The sequence below is a fragment of the Physeter macrocephalus genome, chromosome 8 (assembly GCF_002837175.3).
Source record: "Physeter macrocephalus isolate SW-GA chromosome 8, ASM283717v5, whole genome shotgun sequence".
NCBI classification, from domain to species: Eukaryota; Metazoa; Chordata; class Mammalia; order Artiodactyla; family Physeteridae; genus Physeter; species Physeter macrocephalus.
In genome coordinates, this window is record NC_041221.1 from 134,880,728 (window position 1) to 134,905,767 (window position 25,040).

At 39.0% G+C, this 25,040-nt stretch overlaps 2 protein-coding genes across 3 annotated transcripts in view; one reads left to right on the top strand and one right to left on the bottom strand.

Annotated features, from left to right (window-relative positions):
* CTNNA1 (catenin alpha 1) overlaps positions 1–25,040 on the bottom strand; it is a 197,764-nt gene that overhangs the window by 49,241 nt on the left and 123,483 nt on the right. For both annotated transcript variants that reach the window (XM_007108937.4, XM_028493272.2), the window contains one exon: positions 277–357. In XM_007108937.4, the coding sequence (XP_007108999.1) occupies positions 277–357 (81 nt within the window). The remainder of the gene's footprint in view (positions 1–276; positions 358–25,040) is intronic.
* LRRTM2 (leucine rich repeat transmembrane neuronal 2) lies at positions 9,696–12,747 on the top strand. The gene is made up of 2 exons (XM_007108936.1): positions 9,696–10,118; positions 10,478–12,747. Exons 1-2 carry the CDS (start codon positions 10,115–10,117, stop codon positions 12,022–12,024), a joined length of 1,551 nt encoding a protein of 516 aa, XP_007108998.1. The 5' UTR covers positions 9,696–10,114; the 3' UTR covers positions 12,025–12,747.

A 25,040-nucleotide genomic window follows, 5' to 3' on the forward strand; every position in this document is an offset into this window, starting at 1 on the left:
GTCATTTTAAATTGATTTTCTTACCTGAACATCCTTTTCACACTAGAGCTAATTTATTCAGCCCATTCCAGTGGGACTGTATTATTCCAGGTCCCCAAGAGATTTTATTAGCCATTTTAGAAGCTTATTAGCAAAAAACAAATAGAGATAGTCAGTTTTCTATGAAAATTCATCCATTAACTCAAGAAAGAATATGTGCCCAGTATTTGTTGGGATTTTAACCAAAACAACTAAATTGAGAACTTGGGAAAGCAATCAACACTTCTTCCAGCTTACCTGCCTACGCAAATCCCTGGTCTTCTTGGTCATTTTATCTATTGCAGAATTGAGTGCATCACTTCTTTCTTTACGTCCAGCCTGGAAAACAAGGAAAGAGATGCACATTGCAGTAATTTACAAGGAGATGTAATGATAGTCAATAACTAAGTTCAGATCAACATGGAAAAATCAATTTTTTTAGCCCCAAGTTAGGACGTACAGGCGGTTGGGGAGAGCACCATGTGGCTTTGTTCATAAAAACCTTATTTTACAACTCTTAGGGGCTCCATATTATTTCATGATGGAAATTGAGGGAGTTCTGCCAAAATAAGAGAAGCCAAGAGGTGAGACTTTTGCTTAAAGTTCTGCTTGAAAAATTAAATTTATATTTTAATTCAAGGTTCAGCATACAACTGTTGGTGGGAATGTAAACTGATACAGCCACTATGGAGAACAGTATGGAGGTTCCTTAAAAAACTAAAAACAGAACTACCATATGACCCAGCAATCCCACTACTGGGTATATACCCTTAGAAAAACCATAATTCAAAAAGAGTCATGTACCAAAATGTTCATTGCAGCTCTATTTACAATAGCCAGGACATGGAAGCAACCTAAGTGTCCATCAACACATGAATGGATAAAGATGATGTGGCACATATATACAATGGAATATTACTCAGCCATAAAAAGAAACGAAATTGAGTTATTTGTAGTGAGGTGGATGGACCTAGAGTCTGTCATACAGAGTGAAGTAAATCAGAAAGAGAAAAACAAATACCGTATGCTAACACATATATATGGAATCTAAAGGGAAAAAAATAGTGATGAAGAACCTATGGGCAGGACAGGAATAAAGAAGCAGATGTAGAGAATGGACTTGAGGATACGGGGAGGGGGAAGGGTAAGCTGGGACGAAGTGAGAGAGGGGCATGGACATATATACACTACCAAATGTAAAATAGATAGCTAGTGGGAAGCAGCCACATAGCACAGGGAGACCAGCTCGGTGGCTTTGTGACCACCTAGAGGGGTGGGAGGGAGACACAAGACGGAGGAGATACAGGGATATATGTATATGTATAGCTGATTCACTCTGTTATAAAGCAGAAACTAACACACCATTGAAAAGCAATTATACTCCAATAAAGATGTTTTAAAAAAAACAACGGTTCAGCATACAATTTCATTAATGAACCAGCTCTCCAAGAACTGCAAGCAAGAACAGGGTATACCTGATTTTGAAGAACTCTGAGATACGAAGAATGTCAAAATGTGAAAGATGGCACCTGGCACTAAAACAATGTGAAACAACAAGTTTTAAAACTAAGATGTACCATGATGGATAGGAGTTAATAACATATTTTTATATAGCTCAAATAAGAATGCTTTGTCAGATTACTTCAGTTAACAGTGTATATTATACAGGCCAAATAAGTATGCTTTGTAAGATTACTTAAAATTCTAGGCTAAGCTTAACGCAATTGTATTGCACAGAAAAGAAGCTATCAGCCACTCTGAGAGAGGTATGTAAATCAGCATTTGTTCAGAGGTCAGGGGGTTGAGTGGACATTTGTGTTGGGGAACATTCTAAGCAGAATCAAAATGGATGGTAGTTGAAAGAAAAGGGACAAAGGTAGTTATCCCAGGTAGAGATAGCTAGCCATGTGCTTAGAAATACCTAGTAAGACATCAGCTAGGTTAAACTACAAAATATATTAAAAGTTTTTCCTTACAAAATGCCCTGTCAACAAATGTGGCTCTTTCTGTAAAACATATAGTAATTACAGAAGAGATACGAATGGACAAAGGAATTTAACCCAGTGTTTCTCTACCCATGGTCGCCCTCAAGACATTCTGGTATGGATATGCCATCAGTACATAAGTCAGCATAGTAGATAAATAGCCAGGGATGGGGAGATGTGGTTACACACTTTCTGAGTGCCTTTTAATGTACATTTGTTACTCAATCTCTCTCTTATCCCCCAACTGTTAAATGGAGACAATGACACTTGTCTCTCTGCCTCCATCTCTGGACTATTAGAAGAAAAGAGAAGGAATATTGATGGATACAGGTTATTTAGCAGAAGACAGAAAGGAGACAAAAAAGGACTTAAAATTAAAAGTTGAAATATAACTGACACATTGATATGGTCCCTATCAAATCTGGTCAGGGTCATATCCCTTACCTTTTCCTCCAACTGTACTGTCAATAAAGTTAAGTAATCCACTAATATCAATGGGTTTTAGGAAAAAAAAAAAAGTCTCAACAAAAACTGAGAAAATATAAGCATTTCTACCTGTAGGAATAAACTGTGATTTATTCATGGCCATCAGTCAGAAGAGAACTTGACAAGTATAATTAGTTACTGACAATCTCAAAGATCAAAATACCAGGATCTAAGGCAAAGGTGGCTAAAACTGAATTAAAAAAAAATCAAACTGACCTCATAATTAATGCTTAAATCAGGAAAGCCTCAGTACATTTCCTTTTTTTAAATTTTTTTTCTGAGCACAACTGTCTATCCTCAGTACACTTCTTAGATACTCAAGCACTCACTTTGAAGTAAACCTAGTAAAATTTGTCATTGTACCTAGCTACATTTTTTGGGGTGTTTCTAATAGATCATTTACTCCAGAAAACATCTGTTATCTGAAATCCAAAGGTTGGGCTCAATAACCTCATGAGAGCCTAATTCCCTGCAACGTCCTCAATTTGGGTAGAAGGATTTATAATACTTAGAAAGTAATATAAAAGCAAATCCTTAAACTTGACTTTTGAGGGAATTACATTCACACAGCAAAATTCACACAACATGAATCTGTTAATTCTTTGTCAAACTACCTTAAAAATCAATTTGTCTTTCTTGTTACTTTAGGAAATAGAGGCTTATGCCTCGTTAATCAGTAGGGAGCAGTTCAGAAGCAGTTACTTACTGAAGTTTTTAGGTTATACTAGACAGACCACTTTTTTTTTTTTTTTTTTTTTTTTTTTTTTGTGGTACGCGGGCCTGTCACTGTTGTGGCCTCTCCCGTTGCAGAGCGCAGGCTCAGCGGCCATGGCTCACGGGCCCAGCCACTCCGCGGCATGTGGGATCCTCCCAGACCGGGGCACGAACCCGTGTCCCCTGCATCGGCAGGCGGACTCTCAACCACTGCGCCACCAGGGAAGCCCAGACCACCTTTTAAATCAAAGCATCCCTTAATAAAAAAGAAAAGAAAAACCAGACCAAATAGCAAGTTTACAGTTCCAATAATTTAAAATATAATAGGGGTGAGTACACACACTTACAAACTTAATAATGAGCTTGATGAAAGTAGAAGGCTTGCTGATCTGTAAAACAAGATCTTACTTCTCTTTGAGATTAAGGCTATTATGATTTGGTATTTCTAGTTTTGGCTAGGCCAAAGTAAATTTGCCCAATGAATCTTTAAAATAAGTGACTCCCGGTTCCCACCTAATTGAGAGACTCTATTCCACTAAGCAGAGAGACCACCTAGACTCAATGTTGATATGTATGCCCCTGCTACACAGTGACAAAAGGGCTTTCTAAGAAAAAGATATCGTATGTTTGGGGTTTCAACATAAAGCTTCCCTCAACAAGTAAATATAAGCTGAATTGAGGAGAGGCAAAGGTTATTATACCTGCGACTGCCTCTAAGCAACACAGTTTTGGCTGAGACAGTGAAAGGGCTTTTAAAACCAATCTTTAAGAGAAGCATGAAGAAGCCATTCCACCTTCCTCCTGCGTGGACAGACTTCTATCTATTTAGACAATCTTTACTGAGCACTCTACATCCACTGGAGTAGGCAGGATTAGCCATAATCCTTCTCTCAGAGGGTTTCTAATCTGAGATAAAATAGTTCAGAGCAACCCCTAATTCAGCAAGACCCTGTATTGTGCTGGGCTTGACAGGAGTTCGGAATGACATAACAGTGGGTCAGAGCAGTAAGTAAAAGTCATACAGGAAATTACATTTAAGTTTGTAATTGATTTTTTTTTTAAGTATTAAGAACTAGAATTTCCTGGAGGATTTTACCCATTTTGGTGGTGTCCTCTGGGAGAACAAACTTTTTTTCCCCTTCCAATGAGAAGGAAAAGATTCTCCTGCCATTCATTAAAATTAAGTATATATAGCAAAGACCATAAAACCTTTAAAAAACAAATGACTAACTGGAAGAAATCTTTGTAAAATATTTCACAAACAAAATTAATTTATTTAATAAGAATGAGAAGCCCACCCACCACAACAAAGAGTAGCCCCTGCTCGCCACAATCAGAGAAAGCCTGTGCGCAGCAACGAAGAGCCAACACAGGCAAAAATAAATTTTTAAAAATTAAATCTTTAAAAACAAAACAAAAAAAAGCAAACTCGGCTCTATTTCAGAATAAAAAACGAAGCCTGCCATGCACAGAGGATGGGGGAAACATGAACACGATAAAGCCACTGGCAAGCAAGAATAAGAAAGGGGCTTGGCAATATAAATTTTAATCCGTCTATGCATTTATCAAGACCTCAGGACAGTTCTGTTTGGTTTGGGTTGGTTTGATATCTACAATAGGTGAAATAAAAGATCTCTGTGGTCTAAATGTACCTCTGCCCAAACTTCTATGGAAAATCTTCCCTTACCTAAGGTGCACCACCCCAAAATTTACTGCTGAATTTTCTAGCCCTGGGCACAGAACACAATGCTAGAACAACAGAATTAGGCTGTCACATGATCCTAGTTCTGCCACCCCACCAATACCAACAACTGCCAAAAAGCACATGCCTCCAAAACCAAACTTTGTTAAGTCACAGCATCAAAAGGGACACAGGTCATCATCATTGGTGTAACCATCACTCCTTCCTACTCCTTTGTCAGTCATGTTTAATGAAGATAACAAAAGAGCTTAAAAATTACAATTAATGGAGGGCAAGGACGAGGTCAAAAATAGGGATTCTGTAGGCTTAAAGTGGACAGTCTACTTCTTAAAGGGCTTTTGAGAGGAAAGATCCCAGCAATAGAGATACTTATTTACACTCAACAGTGGTCCCCTGTGATTTCACCAAAACTCTTAAGAGCCTAGAATTTTAAATGTTCTCAGATCCTCTGGCTCTACCAGGGATAATCAACTACTCTTTAGCCCATCTCTAACATGACAGATTGGTAAATCCATCAATCCTTACATATTCTATCTGCCTCTGTCAGATAAGTTCTGGTTCTTGGGAAGATAACAAACGGTTTAGTGCCAAACCCCAGTAGTTTTTAAAGAGCAAATCAAAAATTTAAAAGAATAGTCAGACTTCCCTGGTGGCACAGTGGTTAAGAATCCGCCTGCCAATGCAGGGGACACGGGTTCAAGCCCTGGTCCGGGAAGATCCCACATGCCGCAGAGCAACTAAGCCCGTGTGCCACAACTATGGAGCCTGCACTCTAGGCCCGCGAACCACAACTACTGAGTCCACATGCCACAACTACTGAAGCCCGCACGCCTAGAGCCTGTGCCCCGCAACGAGAAGCCACCACAAGGAGAAGCCCACACACTGCAACAAAGAGTAGCCCCCGCTCGCCACAACTAGAGAAAGCCCGCGCACAGAAACGAAGACACAACACAGCAAATAAATAAATAAATAGTTTAAAAGAACAGTCAATCTTTGTCTCCAAATACACACGTTTGAAAGCAGTGAACAACTCTAGGATTTATCAGAATATTCTCCCATCCTCTTTCTTTCCCGCCTCCAAAAACAGGCTAGTAAAACCCACTCACTCTAATACAGGTATTGATACAATATAGGCCCAAGTATGTGGCTGCCAACTAAGAACCCTAAAAGGTTCTTAGGAGGGAATATACTCAGACCCACAAATCTTGGATCTCCACCCACTTTTTGATGATCGTAAGGAGATGTCCAAGGAACAATGACCAAGACTGGAAGCAAAAAGGTTTATTTTAACATACTTCTCCAGAGCACCTCTGTGCTTCCTCACCACACCTCTGGGTGCTGGGGTATTAAAATTTTTGGAGTCGGGCATGATTAGTTAAGAAACATTTGACTCTTTAGCATAAAGCAAAATCCAGCTCCCTCTCTACCACAAATTAGAAGATTTCATGTATATACCCATACATCTGCTTCTCCAAGTGGGGAAATATTTGTCCCTAATTAGCAATATATATTCAAAGCAAACTATCATGTAGAGTAATGCAAGTAACTACAACACCTACGCCCTGCCACATGACTCATTTAATTTGCTTACAACCATTTACAGAGAGGACAGGTGGGCTAGATTTTACTTGTCCTTTACCTTGTCACGAACAACTAAAACAGTGAAAATTGAAACATGATATGGAAAGTACCTTCCAGAGGTTGTACTGCCACTTTAAGTCAGAGGCATATGTATGCAGAATAAAGCTGCTGTAAAATGAAACCAAGAAAAAGTTTAATTCAGAAAGAACATGGGTTTCTTTTTAGTCCTCTTAGCTAAAGAAAGATAAAGATCAAAAAATGATAAAATAATTCCATCAATAGGAACTATGGTACTTCAAAAAATTTTAAGACAAACACCACATCTTCTTTGATTCCACAGTCTAAACCTTTTGAACCCAAAGAGAGAGCAAGTGGGCAAGATGGCTGGTGACCTAGACAGACTGTGCTCTCTGGGTACTGTAATACGGCAGGCATTACTGCCCACTTCTCCAGATGCATCAAAAAATAATTACTCTTGATTGCACTGGTGCCTTTCTGCGCAATTTTCCTTGCCCACAAATCTGTTGTAGCGGTATTGGGATAATGTAATTTAAGGGTTTTCCATGTGTTAGTATATAAGGAGTAGGCCAAGCAGACTACAGAGCAGAAAGGAACCAAGAGTTTAAGGGGAAGGAAATGCTCTTCCCTCTAACTTTTCACATACAACTCACTCCTAATCATGGTTGCTCTAATCCAATTGGTTCTAATGCTCTTCTCCACATGGAACTAAAGTTGTTACTTCAGGGGAGAATTTAATCCAGCTCCTCCTGCCTTGCAAAGGTTTTTTTTTAATCAGAGGGTGGCTGACTTCAGTAAGAGCATTTACAGTATCCCAAGGGCTTCTTTTCCTTAAAAAAAAAAAAAAAAAAAAAAAAAAAAAAAACCACCCTTGTCAGACTCCCCTCGTTGGAAGTTTTGGGAACAAGTTCCTATAGAACGGTCACTCTGAAACTTATGGTCACAGACCCTGTAAGAATCTGATTAAACCTTATCCACAGAAAAATGCACAAGCAACAAAATTCTACAAGCCAATTATGGACCCAGGTTAAGAACTTCTAGCCTACAAGAGAGAAAGACTATGGAAAGGATCAAGGTCAGTTGGGGGAGTGGCATCCTTGAATTCTAAAACAGGACCTCTCCCTCCCTTCCTTAACCAGAAAGCAGGAATACAGTGGGAGTACTAGTTCCTGAGAATAAGGGGTTCCACTCATGGGTAACTTTGGCTTGGGCACGCTATCTTAGAACTGCACTGACCACAGTCTTTCCTTCAGTCTTCTCCTTTCAGAGGTATCAGACATGCCCCATGGTTGTTAGACTCTACCAGACCTAAGTGTATTCCTGCTGTCTTCTCTCTCCCTTTACACATCCCAGGCATTTTCCTCAATAAAATTCTTATACTTCTAATCCTACCTTGGGGTCTGCTTCTAGGAGGAGACAAACTACACAACTGCAGCTGCTGCTGTCTCCACAGAGCGCTGAGGAAGGCACCTTGGAGTCTTCCAGTCCTCACTCTAGCACCACACTCCAACACAGAAACTATAACCCTTGAGACAATAACTTCTTACACATGCCCAGTGTGATAAAGCCCCTGGAAGCCAACAGACTGAAGATGTTCTGGTTTCACAGACACAATGGGTAGTTTTCAGATTTCTGCCTTCAGGTCTGAGACAAGACCTACTAAGGATAAGTGCCAATGATATGGGAAAAATGGCCTGGAAGGCCAAATCAATGTCAGATGGGGCTTCCCTGGTGGCGCAGTGGTTGAGAGACTGCCTGCCGATGCAGGGGACATGGGTTCGTGCCCGGTCCAGGAAGATCCCACATGCCACGGAGCGGCTAGGCCCGTGAGCCATGGCCGCTGAGCCTGTGCGTCCAGAGCCTGTGCTCCGCAACGGGAGAGGCCACAACAGCGAGAGGCCCGCGTACCGCAAAAAAAATAATAACAATAATGTCACATGTATAAAAGGCCTTACCTTTGTCAGGCCTGGAAATATGACCCTGACTCAAAGTAGAAATATCTTTTACATTTATACAATAGTAAACATGGAGCTGTACAGTCATAACCAAATTCTGAATAGTGATACTATTCGACAGGGAGAAGATGGTGTTAGGTCAAGTAAAAACAGCCAAAGCAAAAATCCTATTCCAGAGTATGAGTGACCTTTTGTATTCCCTAGAGAGATTTCAACAACAGTTAGTATAAGACTCAAAGTCAGTTCTTAAGTGTGCCAGTAGGCACTATTGAGTGTGCAAATGCTCTACTGTTTGAGGGTCACAATGCCCCAATCCCAGAGCAGTAGAGGATTTTAGCCGAAGGAGTAGGTGAAATTCTGAGGTAAATACAAGGGACCATGTCAGAATCCAGCCATGCTATACCACTTGTCCTAAATCATTTCTGTTCCATTGTTAACACTTAGGTCATGCAATATTAAATGACTGTATCAACCTACCCGTTTCTCCTACTAAGACATCCAAAGATCAAATCAGCATTATTTTTCAATTAGCACTGTGTGATAAAACACTACTATATAAAATAAGACAGAGAAGGAGAATCTTTTTAATTAGCTTTCTCCTGAAATTCTCAAAGAGCAAAATAACCAAATGCTTTGTTTTCCAACCTCTTTTTTTTTTGCCCTTTATTCTTGGTTTATGATGTTAAACTCTTAATGACAAAGAAGCAAAGCCCATTTAGCTAGTTTACCAACACATTTGAAGCAAATCATAGTCATACTTCTATTTTAACCAAGCATGACAGCAAGGTGATTGAGTAGCTTTCCAAACTACCAGAGCAGCAGGCACTTGCAGAGGCTGCTGTTAAATCAGCACTTCATAAATCGTGCAGGCTCCTGCCCATTTAGATTCTCTCTCTATGCAGAATCGGCAGTCTAACACTGGCTCTCCCAAGCATTAAAAAATCATCACTCTGCTAACCCAACTCACTGTTCAGACGGGTCTTCTTGAATGCAGCCTTTATTACAACCTCACTGCTGCTTCCTACACTGAAGGAATACCATGTTTTTAAGTCAGGAGTTCTTCTTTCTCGCTTCATTATAATCAGGGGTCTTACAACGACCCCGATACTGTTACAAAGCACACTGCTTTATAACAGTAAAGCTTCTGGAAAACCCAAACAAAAGACACGTCACCCGGTGACGTCAGCCTATATACAGTTCTGTGTGGTCGCAGCACATAAGCAAATCCATTCTTGTGCCGTTTCTCGGAAAAGCTTTTCAGTAAATGCACTCATGCTGCTCCAGGAGCTCTTCTCTGCAACAAGCCGCCCATCTGCCATCAACAAGTTAAGACCGAGAGAACTAACGGCTGCAGAAAGGAGAGGCTGAAGCTTTGATTAACCAGCTGAGCAGTTAGAGGAGGACGAAATTAATAAGTTATATTCAAAACTGATTTAGGGGATCAGAGTGGTCACAGAAAATGAAACCAGTGCTTTCGAGAGGAATATCCTAAGGAAAAAACAACTCACCCTGGTGGATTCAATTTTACTCGGAAAGCCTGGGACACAGAAAACAGGAAACTGGTCAAAGGCTCCCGCATGTTAGAGCCTTTTACAGACTCACTGCGTTGAGTCTGACAACCGAGACTGAATGCAGGCTCCAATGTGCTCAGAAGAATGGGTAAGTCCATGTATTTATGTGTCTTGTACAGTCAGCAAGGAATCAACGCTTTTAAAATAATAAGCCATTGAATTCACATTTTATGAGGGAGATCACTGTCACATTTTTGGATTTTGAGGTTTAGGTAAAAACATATATTGCTGATGACAGGATGTGTTTTATCTTCTTTCTTAATGGTTTAAGTTTTGTTCTAGTCATACTAACAAGGTTAGTGTTTCTGCAGCAAATGAAAAATAAGTTATACGTAGTGAAATCTTTGCCATAATGTTATGTTGTTGTTGTTGTTGTTGTTTTAATAGCCCATACGCTCTGCTGAAAAATATCCTATCTTCTTGTCTTCCTTAAATTATATTCTGCAGGCTTACATTTCAAGTGGCCATTAGGGGCCCCTATGCTGGCAGCAATATATGCAATGAGTATGGTTTTAAAAATGCTGCCTGCCCTGGGTATGGCATGTCCACCCAAATGCCGCTGTGAGAAGCTGCTCTTCTACTGCGACTCTCAGGGCTTCCACTCAGTGCCAAACACCACAGACAAGGGCTCTCTGGGCCTGTCCCTGAGGCACAATCACATCACAGAGCTCGAAAGGGATCAATTTGACAGCTTCAGTCAACTTACCTGGCTCCACTTAGACCATAATCAAATATCAACAGTAAAAGAAGATGCTTTTCAAGGACTATATAAACTTAAGGAATTAATCTTAAGTTCCAACAAAATATTTTATTTACCAAACACAACTTTTACCCAACTGATTAACCTGCAAAATTTGGACCTGTCTTTTAATCAGCTGTCATCTCTGCACCCAGAGCTCTTCTATGGCCTCCGGAAGCTACAGACCTTGCATTTACGGTCCAACTCCCTGCGGACTATCCCAGTACGCCTGTTCTGGGACTGTCGTAGTCTGGAGTTTCTGGATTTGAGCACAAACCGTTTGCGAAGTTTGGCTCGCAATGGATTTGCAGGATTAATCAAACTGAGAGAGCTTCACCTAGAGCACAACCAGCTGACGAAGATTAATTTTGCTCATTTCCTACGGCTAAGCAGTCTGCACACACTCTTCTTACAATGGAACAAAATTAGCAACTTGACATGTGGGATGGAGTGGACCTGGGGCACTTTAGAAAAGCTGGACCTGACTGGAAATGAAATAAAAGCCATCGACCTGACAGTGTTTGAAACGATGCCTAATCTTAAAATACTCCTCATGGATAACAACAAGTTAAACAGCCTTGATTCCAAGATCTTAAACTCCCTGAGATCCCTCACAACGGTTGGCCTCTCTGGCAATCTGTGGGAATGCAGCCCTCGAATATGTGCTTTGGCCTCCTGGCTGGGCAGTTTCCAAGGTCGGTGGGAGCATTCCATCCTATGCCACAGCCCCGACCACACCCAAGGAGAGGATATACTAGATGCAGTCCACGGATTTCAGCTCTGCTGGAATTTATCAACCACTGTCACCGCCATGGCTACAACTTATAAAGATCCAACCACTGAATATACAAAAAGAATAAGCTCATCAAGTTACCATGTGGGAGACAAAGAAATCCCAACTACTGCGGGCATAGCAGTTACTACTGAGGAACACTTTCCCGAACCAGACAATGCCATCTTCACTCAGCGGGTAATTACGGGAACAATGGCTTTATTGTTTTCTTTCTTTTTTATTATTTTTATAGTGTTCATCTCCAGGAAGTGCTGCCCTCCCACTTTAAGAAGAATTAGGCAGTGCTCAATGATTCAGAACCACAGGCAGCTCCGATCCCAAACGCGACTCCATATGTCAAACATGTCAGACCAAGGACCATATAATGAATATGAACCCACCCATGAAGGACCCTTCATCATCATTAATGGTTATGGACAGTGCAAATGTCAGCAGCTGCCATACAAAGAATGTGAAGTATAATATCTACCCATCATCAAAAATCACATCAGATAAGTAACCTATTTTACATAGTAGGGGCTAAATACATATCTAATTTTTACCAATGGTGACATTAAGGCTAATTTTTCCAAACCAAGTGGAGACTTAGGTTTCTGACGTGTTGAAGTATTTTTAATTTTTTTTAATGAAACCATATTTTAAGTGTTAAATGAAGCGATGCTCACATTAATTTGCACTCTTGTTGGAAAGTCTAAAAATGCTTACTTCAAAATAAGACATTTCATGTATGTAATTATACACTATCATGGGTAAACATTTACACTAAGGTCTCCATATGCTATTTTTTTTCTACTGAAGACAGTTTGGAAAGAAGCTACTGAGCAGAAAGAGATATGGATCAATACTTGTTTGATCATTGCTCTCTACCCCAAGTACCACAACTGGCTTGCTGCTTAAAAGGAGACTTAGCAAAGTTCTCTTGTATGATAATTTGGTATTTACTCAAACCTACTATTTACTGCCAGCGTGGGGAGTAGAATTTCACATATGCTGAAGACTGGTCAATATTAAACACTCTTCTTCCAGAGTTTTTGCCTGGGTTAATAGATATTATCAAAGTCCATTATCATGAAATCAGAACCCTTTATGTAATTCTAATAAGCTGAGGGACTCTTTAATATATTTAAACAATGAATCCAAGTGATTGTGAAAAGGTCTCATTACAATGAAATCAATACTAAATAATTACACTGACTTCGTTTCATATCTCTAGTTTGACTTATAATGGACATGTTGATTTTTGTGGCATTTAGATACTTACTTTAAACTAGTGTTAAATTATCACTTTACTAATTAGTTTACTAAATCCTATATATACATTTATATGTGAAAAAAGATTTAGAAATTATTTTGGAGAGAAAAGAGATAAACTGAGTCAATTTAGCAATCCTATGACCAGCTGCTCACTCTAGTTTGAAAGCACACACACAAATACACTCTCTCTCCCAGTCTCTCTCTTTCTCCCCCTGTCCTCCACCCCCAACATCCATCTCTCCCTCAACTGCCATGATCAAAGATGCCTTGACAAAGGGGTTTAAACCTCTTTCTTCTGCCTTTTCCTGATCTTCAAGCCTCAAAGAGCCAAATTAAAAATAACTGGCTAGCAACAGGCATAATACTGATTCTTGTTAGAATATATTTTAAAGGAACCTTGAAAAAAAATCACTTTATAAATATTACATGCTAAATTTTGACCTTTTAATGGATACCTATTCTTACTGTAAGAGCAGGTCCTTTTAGGTGAAGGGAACAACACATATCTGAGGCAAACCTTCTCATGGCAGAACACAATATATGCCTATGCAGCCACACAGTGGTAACTCGAAGGAGGTGAGGGGATGAAAGAGAAAGGCAGCATTTTGAAATATGACTCTTGCTGAAACAGGTTAGCAAAGTTAAAAGGCAGCCAAACAAATGGGCAACTATACATGATCTGCATCAAACAGGGCAAGGCCCAGGGACCTGCAGCTGGAAAGGGGAGGGGGGGAGGTTCTCTGGTATTAATATAAATGTTCAGTAATTTAAAAATGATAATGATGCCACACTTTTCGTGTAGAAAAGAGCCACAAGTACTTTGTTTCTTCCATTATGATTTCTATGGAGAAACTATGACATATTTAGGATTTAGATGCAAGTTACCAATTGACATAGAATTTTTCCATAAATGAGGTTCCACGTATGTAGTAGCAAAAACCGTGAAATTAGACTACTGACTTGATTTTAGAAGAATGAGCATTTTTACAACTGACATTTGCTGATGAGAAAAAAGGCATAAATTCTTAGAGAAAACCACTACCATAAAAAAAGTTATCTTTTACTTAACATGATATCCTTCATTCAAGGCATATTTCTTCCCAGGATTGAATTGAAACATGTTAAGATTACAGTTTAATCCATGAGATTTAATACTAAGAGAGGGATGTCTACCTACATTTCAAAGAAACTGTGTCTCAGTAAAAAAGCAGACAAGATCACAAATTATGGTAAGAATGTGCTCTCTACAATTTTTAACGTGGGTAGATTAGTTTGGCAAAGTCTCAGCCCATCTCAGCTGATCCTGAGCAGTGAGCATTTCACCTCTTGTTAAAGCAGACACTAGGCCTGCCTGGGCAAGGACAGAAGCTGATTTTATGGCATAGAGCACATCTCACAGCTTCCTTACAGAAGGGCTGGATCAGAAGCCCCATTACAAATGAGAGCTCCACAAGCTAAAATTTACCAACCCATTTATCAGGGTAACCATGGCCATTTGTCAGAGAACAACTTTATCACAATACAACTGTGTCCTAGACACACAAGATTCCACTAGCCCTGGAGGATAGCAGAGAGGTAGTTTCCATCATTTCAACCACAACCCAAAATTAATTGAAACTGTGAGCAGAAGGGTGAGAGATAGTGGCTGGGAGTCCCCACATTAATCCTAAAGATTACAGTTAGTGAAAAGGACCGTCAATTGGCAAAATCCTTAATGTATGTAGCAAAGAAAATTGGAAAAGCAAGCCATTTAGTAATTCAGTGGAACAGCATAGCCAAGGCCACGAAGGCATACTTTTCAGTTGAAAATTAACAGATTTTTTTGGCCCTTCATTTTTTGGGCAATGTTCTCTGAGAAAAGTGAATAACAGTGCCAAATAGCATTTTCCTTTTCCATTTAAAGCACAAACTTCCCTTTTCAATTGCCTATAGAAGGCAGAATTTCTTTTAATTTTGGTCTATTTGTGTTTTGGTATCAGCACAGGTTTGAAGATGAGACTGTTAGTCATATGTGCTCTCTTTACCAACTGGCTCGGGTGGAAGAGCATCACAACTACACTGCAGATCCTGGTAATATAATGTTAGGCCTTTTGTTTTTTGCTGTCGTTTTATCCTCTTCAACGCCCCCTTCTCCCTTTTTTCACTTTCAAGATTAGAGGAAAATGACCACTTAAAAAACAGAAAAATAATTAAATCTCTCTGGAAAAAGCAAGCTAACAAAGGCCATGATACTGTACCCACCTAGTAACCAAGAGCTAGTTTGGAATCATTTATATTCATTTCTGTAGCTTGCCAGGGATTTCAATCACCTTTCTGAAATGAGAGTGAGCTGATAAATTTGCAAATCCATACACAACTCAGAGAATACCCACTGCCAACATCAAATAGCAAAGATACTAATTTTTTAAGCCAAAAATCTGCACTAACACATGTAATTTCTTAATGTGCCTAAGTTAATTTCTGTACCAATTCATTGAATGGAATTGATTGAACTTTCCCACTCCACTAATTGTTAAAATCCATCTGCTTATTCTAATGCTAGTCACCAAGAGCTAGACTCTTTCCAATAAAAATGAACCCTATGTAGCACTAGGTCTTAATCCTAAAATTCAAAACAGGCATATCATTTTCTTAAGGCATACTTCCTACGCAACTATGAGGGGGGAGCTATAAATGTCCCGGTCTCTTCAAAGTGTGGATATCAGTATGAAATTTTGAAATATTATTTTTAGAAGATGACTTACATGATCATTTTCCTAATAAAGCAATACAATGACAGACTGGTCTCAAAAATCTGTTTTGGGACATGCTTTTCATATCTTATTGGTTAAACTGCTTCAACCAGAAAAAGACAGAAGACAAAAGTGATAAGGCCATCCACAGATAATTAAATATTTCTGTTCCTAACCGAGGGCAAACTCGTAGTACTTAAATAATTTAAGGCGAAAAACGAATAGTAAATGACTGTTTAGGCTTTCATACTGCTATTGCAGACATTTGGAAATGTCTGCTATTCCTTCAATTAACCTATTCTTCCTTGGTAATTTTTAAAAAGCCTGATCTATGGAATGTTTGATGAACATTCCTATCAACACTGAAACTGGAAACTGAAAGTACAGTCCAAACCTATTGTGTTCAATCACCCTAAGCCATCTGGGTGGGTGGGGTGGGGGTGGGAGGTGGTCAAGTGGGTTGGGAGGGTGGGAAGAAAATACGATTATACTGGGGCGGGGGGTAACCAAGTGCAGTGTACAGGGAAGTTTTGTTATTAAAATTGTGTATACTGTAAACAGCCAATGTCTTTCTTTTTTTTCCCAAAGCTTTTCCTTGGTAACCTATCAATTTTGACATGTGAAACTTGAAAACTCATTTATGACAGATATAGAAACCTTAAATGAACAGTTGTTTTGTACCATGTTCTCTATAATGCCAAATGTGCCAATTGGAAAAAGGGCAGCTAGTCATCACCTGTCTTCATTTGGAGACAGGCAAAACTAGGCTAGGAAGTAAGGTGGGGAGGGGAGGGCTGGCTAAAAAGCCACCATGCCAGTAAACAGCAGTCATGCAATAAGAAGCTGCTCTGTCACAAGCCTTAGCAAGTGGACAAACAGCTGTCTGTGGGGCTCACAGGGCCTAAGGTTGGCCGCCATCCCCCACCCTCCCCTGTGTTCTGCCACAGCCTGGGGAACTTCAAAAAGGTACTCAATTGCCTATACCCAGCAAACAGTAACTTGGCCTCTACCTCAGGGATCTGTTGGGGTAGATCCTAGCAGTAAATTGCACACCACTCCTGGGAGGGAGGTCCACAGGTGCTGACCATGCTGGGGTCTCTAGGATCCCTACATGACCCACTCTAACACAGACACCAGCTCAGTAAGTATGGATAGGGGAAAGGGAGGGAAGATTTTTAACTAGTCTCCCTTGCTTGGCATAAACATCCTCAGGACAGGATGCTTTGCCTCGGCAGCACTGGGGGCAGAAACTGCCCTGGCCTTGAGAATTGACTGCCACAGGTCGCTGTACTTGCTAGGATGACCTTACTACTTCTCCAGGCCAGGAGCAGTACAACAGGACCAGACAGGCAGGAATAAACACCTAGGAATGAGGGGATCAGAGAGGCTAAGGGTATTCTCACGCCAGGAACCTCAGCAGAATTAGGGCAGAGGCAGGAAGCACAATACAGAATTTTACTGTCAAACTAACTCATCCAGTATGCACTAGAGGGCACAGGTGATAGTAGTTTCAAGTTGCACAAAGGAATGAGTTCCTATCCTTTATAGAGTTAAAAGCAGAGCTTATTAACATAATTCTCGTACATTTTAATCTTGAAAATCCCATGTAAAGCTACATCTGATTTCTTTATCAGTTATTTTAATTAGTTTTGCCTGTATGCCACAGCATTCTCAGGTTCCCACTCAGATTTATAATAGAATTCTTCAAGGTCTGTGTGAAGAGATTTTTTCTTCTTTTTTTAAATATATCTGACCAGCTGGGTACTCGAGTCTCCCTTAGAGAGACAAAATGTACTACAAATTGTCTTTTACAAAGAAAGAAGGGAAAAAGAGGTGAAAATCACAGCTATTCCCACATCTCCCCTTAGCATGAGTTCCTCCTCACTAGTCAATGTTTTGGGAACACTTCTAAGGGACAGATGCTGAGCCTCCCTGAAGCTCTATCTGAAGGAGATATTAAAGAGCAAGACATCTCCAAAGGCAAGTACAATGAAACATGCTTTCCTGCAAAGCCCACCAAGTGAATATACACTCCCTTTAGACACGGAGGCCAAGAGCAAAGCTAGCCCATCCTCCATCTCAGGACCTCCAAAATGAAGGAGCACCTGTGAACAACAATCCTGAAGGCAGGGGCCAATGGCTCTACCACCATCCAAAGACAGAAGGCTCTTCCCTCATTTGGGAACCGGATTTTAAAACTGCAGCCCCAGAGACAATTCCCAAAGCCTTTTCACAACTTCCATGAAGAGATTTCACCAAGAACCACAGCGAAGAGATGTAAAAACTTTATAACTTTACTGAATATCCATTCACAATTGTGCTCAATGCACAACAACTCCATCTTTAGGCCCTGGTATTTCTACCAAGTGCACACGTGCGCGCGCGCGCGCACACACACACACACACACACACACACACACACACACACACACACAACACCTCCAGGTTGCTTTTTCTGGAAAATCATACAATAAAAACTCTACAGCCATTTATCTGCTTCATTATCATGAGAACCAAAAAAGTTCCTCCTGTGATAAACAAAAACATTTCCTATGGCCTCATTGCCAAATACATAGAGGGTAAGTGCTCAGCACATAAAGATCTCTGAAAACAATGTATTTATCATTTACATATAGCCTAAAAGTCAAGGAAACTTAGCAAAATACATTCATATGTACAGAATGATTGAAATAAGGATGTAAAAAGATCAAAAGCAGGGATTCTTAATTCTAAGGGTCCAGGATATGTTTCATAGGATGCAAGAATCTCTTGAAATTATATTGCAAATATTGTGTTGAGTCTAGCAATTTCACCAGATCCTAAACCATTCTGGTTAACTCACAAAAAAGCCCTAACAGAGCAATGAAACAATTCTAATATACACTAGTATACACTAATTGGGCCTTGATCTTCCTGGCCAAGGCAAAGAAGAAAATCAACAGCTTTCGTCTGATAAAGGAAGCACATTGGTTTATTTCGGGGGAATGACACAAACGCAAAAGTCTGTGAATTATCTTTAAAATAGAGCCAGCTTTAGGAACAATAAGGAAACATGTCAGACAATATCCCCAAGGAGCTTTTAGAGAACAAGCAGACATGTTTTTCATGTCAACCCTTGAAAAAACTATGGGAAAGGAGGCTAACACAAGCATGATGCATGCTTTGTGGTATGATCTAACCTTTGTTGTGACCCTGTAAAGTCAGCAAGAATGAATATGCACCTACCTGGAAGAACAGTTCATGTTTCCTCCTTATCACATCCCTGGGACCCAAACTAGAGTGTTCCATCACATAAGGGACACCCAGTAAATTCCTAATCCATTACATTATAAATCTTCTAGGCTAGGAGTACAATTTAAAATTTAAAACTCTTCCACTACATTACGAATGAAGAGAAGCACATTTCATGCATCATCTCTAGTTATGCTGATGATAATCATAAATGTTCTCCTTGGGTAAGAATCTATAAGATGATAACTAATTTCCAAAGAAAGAACACATTTAAAAAGATAAAGCGTTCAATGGTCTGAATAGCTGTCAGAAATTTAACAGTCTCTTTAAAATTTAAAACCCATTCTGTATGCCGTTAGCAAAACCTCCTAGGTTTCAACAGGAGCAAACAGAGACCTGTGTTCAGAGACCTGCCCCCACACTTGGGCCTGTCACCCTGGACAAGTCCATCAGCCTCACTGTGCCTTAGGTCTCTCACCCTTAAGTTGGAATTAATAGCAGTAACAACCAAAAGGGAATTTAATACATGTAAAGTCCTGAGAAAGTCCTGAAGACAGTAAATATTTAACAAATGTTTGCTATTTTTAATAACAATACGTGGAGAACTAGATGAGAGAGATCCATCAAGTAGAGAATATAATCACATTAAAGACATGTTAGGCCCCTGAGTTGCTCCCTGAAACTCTCTACTTTCTAGTATTACTTCCCTCACTAAGTTAATGTATAGTATCTAAAATGAAGATTGACAATTAGCGAGAGCTTTTAATAAGCCAATAGCCTGGATACACTTTTTGTATCTAATATTGATATAGAACTGACCATATTATCTCATAGTCAAGTAATCTGCTTTATATAAATGTACTATTATATTAGTCACGACATTACTTTGGTTTGGCTTTATGAATCAAGGCTAAATTTCAAAAGATTTAGAATCCATAATTCCAAAATTCCTTCTGGGTAAGACACTTAAAAATCAAGTAATGTTTTTCCTTGTTCAGTAAAACTATATAGGACAACACATACTATCCATTATCACAAACAGATTTTGTTTTTCAAAATAAATATAAAATAATCTCATTGATATCTCAGCCTCTGACAATTTTATTTTAGGACAAAATACATAACTGAGAATTAAGGATCACTATTATGTTTGGGTTTTTTTGCTTAGGAAAAAATGTACTTCAAGCCTACCACATCTAATTTAGGAAGCAGCCCATCCAATTGTGGCAGATTTGGTTCCTAGGCAAATCTGTCAGAATTACTGAGGGGTCTGAGCAAGGGAAGTATGAGAATTTTAAAAGACAAAGATAACCCGTCAATCCAGGAGGATATGTTTCATGATTGTTGTACAGTGATCCTCCATGTTACCAAAATCTCTATTAAATATAAAGCTTGTGCAGAATTAACCTGTCTGAATGAAGACACACATTTGGTCATATCAGAACCTACAGATCTTATGGCACAGATTTTTCAACTCAAGAATTTCTTTCTTGACATTGTCTTCCCCAAGATCATGATCCAGTTTATCCAACAAGGCAAATTACTTTATCTGCTCCTTCACCCACAACTTTTCTGCACTTTCCCCATCTCTTGACCCTAGGCTTGTTCTCCTTCTTCTTTTGCCACCACATAAACAAGCTTTTCACATTTCTCCTTCTCTTCATGGTTTCCAAAACTCCAAGGATAAACAACCTTATTGGGGGGAAACTGTTCAGTTGTAGTATATCCAGCACTAAGCAGCCTCTTTTTAAGAAACGCCATAATTTCAAAAATACTCCTCAACTCCACAAAACCAAGTGTCTGTCAGCTGCAAACTAATCCATACAACTTGGAAAATACTGTTAGAAACACAATTATGCATCTGAGTTGTCTTCTCAGTATACCCTTCCCTTTGTATAGATTCAAGTAACAAATAATGTTTATTCACTTTGCTTTTACTTTCAAAAGACAAGAAATACCAGTCATTTAAGGATAGTGCCCTTTTTGCTCTTAATAATTAGCACTCACTCCAACTCTCTGACTAAATAAAATCCCTAACACTCTTCACATCTTTAATATTAATAGCTATTTTGCTGGTTTTATGTGGGGGTGGGGAACATGCCTTGGGGCATAAAGGACACAGGTACACAGGCCATGGCTGTAAAAGTTTCAGAAATATAGAATTCTCAAGATAATAGGTAGTAATCCTTACTTCCCTCATCTGTGCTCTAAAATTTCATACCAGTTTTGTCAGGATTCCAATGAACTGGCCACAAAAACATCGACCTTTCACTTGAAAGTACGTTCTGCCATAGTTTTTGCTCCAAATAGAGAAAAAGATGAGAGCATCAGGCACCCCATGCTATGACTGTCACCCATGGCACACACTAAGAACTGGGTTCAGAAGTGACCCTGACAATGCTACCTTCTCTCTGATCAACCTCCCTAACTCTCCCTTGAAATTCACAAGGGAAAAAAATAGCAGTGAGAAAGAAGAGAAAAGAATCTACTACCCTCAGCACACTCCTGTAGGCATCTTGGGACAGTGCCAGGTCACCGCATCTCCCTCATCTCCTGACAATCCCTTCAGGCCAGTGGGTGCAAAACTGCTCTCTGACACTTGCCATCAACTTCCAACAACTAGAGCCCATTTTATTATTGTGGTAAAACTGCCAGGCTAAGATTTATCTACTACTCTACATGAAAACCTAACAGCAGGTGGTCAAGAATTTTCTTCTTTTTGATGCAGCATTCCTAAAGTGTCAAAAGACATTATAGTGCATAAGTGATATCATCATAGAGACACCCAATTTGTGCTCTCTTAGAATTACACGTGAAATGAATTACAGATAGAATGTGAAGAAACAGTCAAACTGTAAAAGGGTTTATCTAAAGTCTGCTTGACCTTCCCACAAGATACATCACCATAAATTATTACAAAAATTATTAAACAAATATAATTCTGTTAAAAACACAAATCTTCTGGCTCTCCAAAATAATAATCAGTATTTTGAAGATCGTGCCTTCGAAATATTTTATGTCGATTTTCAAACATACACACACACACAGTCCTCAGTTTAAACTGAAGAGGGGACAGGACGGGACGGGAGGTGGGGCATCTGGGGATTAGATAAAACCTATGAAAGGCTATATTCTTTATTCTGATTTATTAATTAGCATTTAAACTAAGTGAATTCCAAGACCTAATATCAACTGGGATTCAGAACACTATGGACAGCATAGATTGGGAAGGGGAAGAATAAGAAAGATTAAGATTCAGCTTTTAACATGTTAAAGCTGAAATTTAAGTAGAGATGACAAATCCAGGGTAAAGATCTAGGCTGGAAATATAAATTTTGAAGTCATCATCAGTGAATAGAGGTACTGAAAGTCATAAAACTGAATGATTTCACCAAGGGACTGAGAGATGAAGAAGAGAATCATAAAACCACACTTTTCTCCTACACCAACCTGAGGAATCTTTAAACAATATCTATCAAATGGCAGTCAACCAAAAAAGGATGGGTACCCAGCAATCCCACTACTAGGCATATACCCTGAGAAAACCATAATTCAAAAAGAGTCATTCTTTTTAATGAATTTTTAAAATGCCAAGTAAGATTCACTGAAGAAACAGAAAATAGTGGTTTACCATTTAAAAATATATTAATGTGAAGCCACATTAATATACTTATAAGGAATAATTATACAAGTATTTCAATGGATATATAAAAATAATTCAATAAGAGTCAACACCCATTCACAGTAAAAATTATCCTTAGCTAAGTGGGAATTGAAGAGAATAATCTAAACCTACTTAATTTCAAACTTCTGAATGTTCTTTAAGTAAATAAACAAAGAAAAACAAGAGATATAAAAATTGAAATGAAGAAGCTACATCACTTTACTTACAGATAATATAATATTTACATTAAAAATCTGATAGAATTTATAATCAATTAGAAATAATCAAGGAGTTCATGAGAACTGCTATATAAAATCCACATTTAAAAATTAATACCATCTGTATACAATACCACAAAGGAAGTAAAATCTCATTATAAAAAGGTAAACTATTGAAAATAGCAACAAAACTTTAGTATTTAAAACCAATCTAAAAAGATAGAAAATAAATAAATAAATAAATAAATAAATAAATAAATAAATAAATAAATAAATAAAAATAAAAAGATAGAAATAAGATGTTCTTAGAGATAATGGTAAAACCTGTTGAAAAAAATAAAAGAACACCTGCATAAGTGAAATAGTAGGCAATGTGTATGAATAGGAAGGCTCAGTGTTGCAAAGATGTCAATTAATCTACAAATCCAGTGGCATTCCTATTAAAATCCTAATAGCACAGTGCAGTGAAACTGAGAAATGGACCTTTGCGTTCATATGAAAAATTAAAGGCTCAAGAATTGACAAGGAAAAAAAAAAGAGAGAGAGAGAGAGAGAGAACATGGGGCAATCAAAAAAGCAGGTCTGTTGGTTTGTTTTTTGTTTGTTTGTTTTGTTTTGTTTTTTGTTTTTCTTTTTGGCCGCACCATGCAACATGCAGGATCTTAGTTCCCTGACCAGGGATCAAACCCATGCCCCCTGCATTGGGAGCATGGAGTCTTAACCACTGGACTGCCAGGGGAGTCCCAGAAAAGCAGGTTTTAATGTGGGGGGAAATGTACGGCTCATGTACTTGAGCTACAAGGTAGCCAAATATTCAATAAAATGATAACCATATAATGTTCTCTATCTTGATAAGGGATTGGGGTACAAAGTGTGTGCATTTATCAAAACCTATCACATAATACACTTAAAATTTGTACATTTCACTATATACAAGGTGCTAAGGTGATATAGGCCCTTGCCCTCAGGAGTTTATAGTTTAGTCAGAGGTAAAACTTAAAATATTCAATAAATAACTAATAAAAGAAGATAAGCCCAAAAAAGGTGAATTGGATGGTCCCACCTAGATTGCTGATATTTAGAAAACAGGGAGGGCACTGAAAAATGCAGTGGAGAAAACAGCCTAAAGCTAGGCACAAAAGCACCATCAGGATTTCAATATGGCTGTGGGTGTAGGAGTGGCCAGAGCCACTAGTCTGACACATGATACCAGTAAGTGCAGCGAAGGTAGGGCCAAATGCCAAGGGGCCTCTGGGGCCAGGAAAGGTGCTCAGATTTAACATGGTCAGCAAGAACGGCCACTCTGGATTTGTAGAGATGGCTGGGATATGATGGTCAAAGTGGTGATTTAGAAAAATGTATTTTAGCAATTTTTGTTTTGCTGAGAAACACAAAACCTATAATTTTAACTATCAGAAAAGGGCTGCTAAGGAAGATGGATAAAAGAAAGATTTATTGAAGGACAGGCAAAGGGTAAGAACCAATAGTCAGTTGAAAAAAAAAAAAAAGACTTTCTGAGCGCTTTGCTCAAGAGAAATGGGTAGCGTGAGGGGCAGAGATGTAAGAAATCATTCATTTACTAGGATGTACTAAACAGAGCCTCCAAGTTCTCATGTTAAATTTCAAGTTTTCACTATTAATCTCCAATCTGAAACTGTTTTCTGAGAAGATACATAGTTTCTCCACGCTTCTTTTTTTTTTTTTTTTTTTTTTTTTTTGCGGTACGCAGACCTCTCACTGTCGTGGCCTCTCCCGTTGCGGAGCACAGGCTCCGGACGCGCAGGCTCAGCGGCCATGGCTCACGGGCCCAGCCGCTTCGCGGCATGTGGGATCTTCCCAGACCGGGGCACGAACTGGCGTCCCCTGCATCAGCAGGAGGACTCTCAATCCCTGCGCCATCAGGGAAGCCCCATGCTTCCATATTTACAACGTTTTTATCAAGTATCAATAAGGACTTGCTCTCATGAATTAGACATTGAAAAGGCAGAACCAGTTTCTACTTTTTTAAGTATGGGGCAAAGGTCTGGTTTGGGTCCCATTCACTCTAGTGAAATCTACCCTTTTTCCCCATCTTGTTCATGTACTCTTAAATTTTCTAGAAGCTAAAGTTTTAAACTTTTAGAACAATAATTTCTGATTCCCTTATATGGTGCAAAATTAAACAGAAATGCAGGAGCACAGTGTAGTGACAACCTGCTAATTTAAGTCTCTCACATACTACAAAAGAATCTTATTACAAGGTTTAATGTGTTACTTTCATATATAAGAGGTTGACTAATGGCTTCACTGTTAGAAACCTCAGTGTAACTGCTGGTTTTTTTTTTTTTTTTTTTTTTTTTTTTTTTTTTTTTGGGATGCACGGCCCCCCCTGTTGTGGCC